The sequence below is a fragment of the Triticum urartu genome, chromosome 5 (genome assembly GCF_003073215.2).
Source record: "Triticum urartu cultivar G1812 chromosome 5, Tu2.1, whole genome shotgun sequence".
Taxonomy (NCBI): Eukaryota; Viridiplantae; Streptophyta; class Magnoliopsida; order Poales; family Poaceae; genus Triticum; species Triticum urartu.
This window is the reverse complement of record NC_053026.1, coordinates 569742556-569747220: the sequence shown is the minus strand read 5'-3', so window position 1 is coordinate 569747220 and position 4665 is coordinate 569742556. Positions and strand designations below refer to the sequence as shown.

The 4665-nt window shown below is 39.3% G+C and overlaps 1 protein-coding gene and 1 pseudogene across 1 annotated transcript; one reads left to right on the top strand and one right to left on the bottom strand.

Annotated features, from left to right (window-relative positions):
- The first annotated feature begins 605 nt into the window (after positions 1–605).
- On the top strand, positions 606–3546 carry LOC125507402 (annotated as a pseudogene).
- Positions 3547–3688: 142 nt separating this feature from the next.
- Positions 3689–4386, bottom strand: LOC125510819 (photosystem II protein D1-like). The gene has a single exon (XM_048676085.1). It carries the CDS (start codon positions 4372–4374, stop codon positions 3712–3714), a length of 663 nt encoding a protein of 220 aa, XP_048532042.1. The 5' UTR covers positions 4375–4386; the 3' UTR covers positions 3689–3711.
- Between the last annotated feature and the right edge of the window lie 279 nt (positions 4387–4665).

The window sequence follows — 4665 nt, the reverse complement described above, 5'->3', positions numbered from 1 at the left end:
ATATTTCAAATTTTTGTACAAATTTTTGTGACATCATACATTGATGCTGTCTTAACATGCTCGATTTTTTTCACATTTTTTAAAACATTCTATGGCATCCGGTGCACCGGTAGCACCACAAGTGCGGCTGCACCGGATACATTCCCGGGTGAGAAGGAGGATAAGCGGCAACACAAATATGATGCCTCACAAAAATAAAGAAGATGGACCTATTGTGGTCTTGAGTGATGGTTGTTGAGTTAAGAGCGTGTGTTATGTTTTCTCTCCCGTTGCAACGCACGGGTATTGTTATCAATGCCAACTAGGTATCATAAGTAAATGGATCCCGGTTATTCAATCCTTTGATAACCAAGGTCATTCTTTGCTAAAGAGAAATGATCACTACGAGTTAGACTCAATAGAATTGGATCCATTCCAAATAGCGAGAATTAGGATTCTTGATCCCTCTCAATCTCTCTTTCAATTCGAGGATCAAGAGAGGTGTTTTCATAGTCATCTCCGAATATTTGCCATCTTGGAATATTTTCGATTTAACTTTTCTATGATATGTCTTTCTATATGAAAATTGGTTATTTACGATGTACGATGATCCCTGTTAAGCATCCATGGCTGAATGGTTAAAGCGCCCAACTCATAATTGGTAAATTTGCGGGTTCAATTCCTGCTGGATGCACACGAACAGGAACATTCCATAAGTCTATTGGAACTGGCTCTCTATCCATGGAATCTCATCCATCATCCATACATAACGAATTGGTATTGTATATTCATACCATAACATAAGAACAATAAGAACTCGAATTCTAATCGATACTGGAACTCAGAGCATAGGAGGGAAAGTTGATTTATGGATGGAATCAAATACGCAGTATTTAAAGAAAAAAGTCTTCGTTTATTGGGAAATAATCAATATACTTTTAATGTCAAATCGGGATTCACTAAGACGGAAATAAAGCATTGGGTCAAACTCTTCTTTGGTGTTAAGGTGGTAGCTTTGAATAGCCATCGACTACCTGGAAAAGGTAGAAGAATAGGACCTATTCTGGGCCATACAATGCATTACAGATCGTATGATCATTACCCTTCAACCGGGTTATTCTATTCCACTTCTAGATAGAGAAAAAACTAAAGGAGAATACTTAATAATACGGCGAAACATTTATACAAAACACCTATCCGAGCACACGGAAGGGAACCGTAGACAGGCAAGTGAAATCCAATCCACGAAATAATTTGATCCATGGACGACACCGTTGTGGTAAAGGTCGTAATTCAAGAGGAATCATTACCGCAAGGCATAGAGGGGGAGGTCATAAGCGCCTATACCGTAAAATAGATTTTCGACAGAATCAAAAAGACATATCTGGTAGAATCGTAACCATAGAATACGACCCTAATCGAAATGCATACATTTGTCTCATACACTATGGGGATGGTGAGAAGAGATATATTTTACATCCCAGAGGGGCTATAATTGGAGATACTATTGTTTCTGGTACAAAAGTTCCTATATCAATGGGAAATGCCCTACCTTTGAGTGCGGTTTGAACTATTGATTTACGTAATTGGAAGTAACCAATTAGGTTTACGACGAAACCTAGAAATCGATCACTGATCCAATTTGACTACCTCTACGGGATAGACCTCAACAGAAAACTGTTGAGTAACGGCAGCAAGTGATTGAGTTCAGTAGTTCCTCATAGAAAATTATTGGCTCTAGAGATATGGTAATGTGGAGAAGACAAAATTGTTTGAAGCACGCACAGAACCGGAAGCGCCCCTTGTTTCAAAGAGAGGAGGACGGGTTATTCACATTTAATTTGATGGTCAGAGGCAAATTGAAAGCTAAGCAGTGGTAATTAAGACCCCCGGGGGAAAATAGGGATGTCTCCTACGTTACCCATAATATGTGGAAGTACCGACGTAATTTCATAGAGTCATTCGATCTGAATGCTACATGAAGAACATAAGCTGGATGACGGAATCAGTGGTAATTAAGACCCCCGGGGGAAAATAGGGATGTCTCCTACGTTACCCATAATATGTGGAAGTATCGACGTAATTTCATAGAGTCATTCGATCTGAATGCTACATGAAGAACATAAGCCAGATGACGGAACGCAGAGACCTAGGATGTAGAAGATCATAACATGAGCGATTCGGCAGATTTGGATTCCTTTCCTATATATCCACTCATGTGGTACTTCATCATATGATTCATATAAGATCCATCTGTCTAGAGATCGTCATATACATCTAGAAAGCCGTATGCTTTGGAAGAAGCTTGTACAGTTTGGGAAGGGGTTTTTTGAGAGAAAAGAAGAATCTACTTCAACCGATATGCCCTTAGGCACGGCCATGCATAACATAGAAATCACACGTGGAAGGGGTGGGCAATTAGCTAGAGCAGCAGGTGCTGTAGCGAAACTCATTGCAAAAGAGGGTAAATCGGCCACTTTAAGATTACCATCTGGGGAGGTCCGTTTAGTATCCCAAAACTGCTTAGCAACAGTCGGACAAGTGGGTAATGTTGGGGTGAACCAAAAAAGTTTGGGTAGAGCCGGATCTAAGTGTTGGCTAGGTAAACGCCCCGCTGTGGACCACCCCCATGGGGTGGTGAAGGGAAAGCTCCCATTGGTAGAAAAAAACCCACAACCCCTTGGGGTTATCCTACGCTTGGAAGAAGAACTAGGAAAAGGAAAAAATATTAGCGATAGTTTTATTCTTCGTCGCCGTAAGTAAATACGTAACTACGAATATGGAAAATTGCATTTTTGGAATTTGCAATAATGCGATGGGCGAACGACGGGAATTGAACCCGCGCATGGTGGATTCACAATCCACTGCCTTGATCCACTTGGCTACATCCGCCCCATATCCAGCTAAAGGATTTTTTTCTTTTTTCCATTGATCATTATTCTATTTATTCTGACCTCCGTACTTCGATCGAGATATTGGACATAGAATGCCACTCTTTAAAAAGGAAAAAAGGAGTAATCAGATGTGACACGAAAAAAAACGAATCCTTTTGTAGCTCATCATTTATTGGCAAAGATAGAAAAGGTCAATATGAAGGAGGAGAAAGAAACAATAGTAACATGGTCCTGGGCATCTAGCATTCTACCCACAATGGTTGGCCATACAATCGCGATTCATAATGGAAAGGAACATATGCCTATTTACATAACAAATCCTATGGTAGGTCGCAAATTGGGGGAATTCGTGCCTACTCGGCATTTCACGAGTTATGAAAATGCAAGAAAGGATACTAAATCTCGTCGTTAACTGAATTCTGAATAGAAAGATTAAGAACAAAAAAAGATTCAAAATAAAGACAGAAATACCCAATATCTTTCTAGAACAAGATATTGGGTATTTCTATCTTTTCTTTCTTCAAAAATTCTTATATGTTAGCAGAAAAACCTTATTCATTAATAGATGGAACTTCAACAGCAGCTAAGTCTAGAGGGAAGTTGTGAGCATTACGTTCGTGCATTACTTCCATACCAAGGTTAGCACGGTTGATGATATCAGCCCAAGTATTAATAAACCTTGACTATCAACTACAGATTGGTTGAAATTGAAACCATTTAGGTTGAAATCCATAGTACTAATACCTAAAGTAGTGAACCAGATTGCTACTACAGGCCAAGCAGCCAAGAAGAAGTGTAAAGAATGAGAGTTGTTGAAACTAGCATATTGGAAGATTAATCAGCCAAAATAACCATGAGCAGCCATAATATTATAAGTTTCTTCCTCTTGACCAAATTTGTAACCCTCATTAGCAGATTCATTTTCAGCAGTTTCCCTGATCAAACTAGAGGTTACCAAGGAACCATGCATAGCACTGAATAGGGAACTGCCGAATAAACCAGCTACACCTAACATGTGGAATGGATGCATAAGGATGTTGTGCTCTGCCTGGAATACAATCATAAAGTTGAAAGTACCAGAGATTCCTAAAGGCATACCATCAGAAAAGCTTCCATGACCAATAGGGTAAATCAAGAAAACAGCAGTAGCAGCTGCAACAGGAGCTGAATATGCAACAGCAATCCAAGGACGCATACCCAGACAGAAACTAAGTTCCCACTCACGACCCATATAACAAGCTACACCAAGTAAGAAGTGTAGAACAATTAGCTCATAAGGACCACCATTGTATAACCACTCATCAACAGATGCAGCTTCCCAAATTGGGTAAAAGTGCAATCCGGTCGCCGCAGAAGTAGGGATAATAGCACTAGAGATAATATTGTTTCCATAAAGTAAAGAACCAGAAACAGGCTCACGAATACCATCAATACCTACTGGAGGGGCAGCGATGAAGGCGATAATAAATACAGAAGTTGCGGTCAATAAGGTAGGGATCATCAAAACACCGAATTTAACACCCCCAGTGTCATGCTACAATAATGCCCTATTAATGGTGCCATGTCATCACATTACTGTTGCTAATCTTCACTTGATCCAAATCACAATTCAAATTCAAATTTAAAGTCCAAAATTCAAATTTCTCAAACATGCAATCTAAATTATTCAAAGTGTGGCAAATATTCCATAATCAATTATGGAGGCGACCCAACATTTTTGTAAAGTATTTAAGTGCCCTTTTGTGACTATAATGGTGGTAAAAACAATTATTTAATTACTTTTTCAATTATA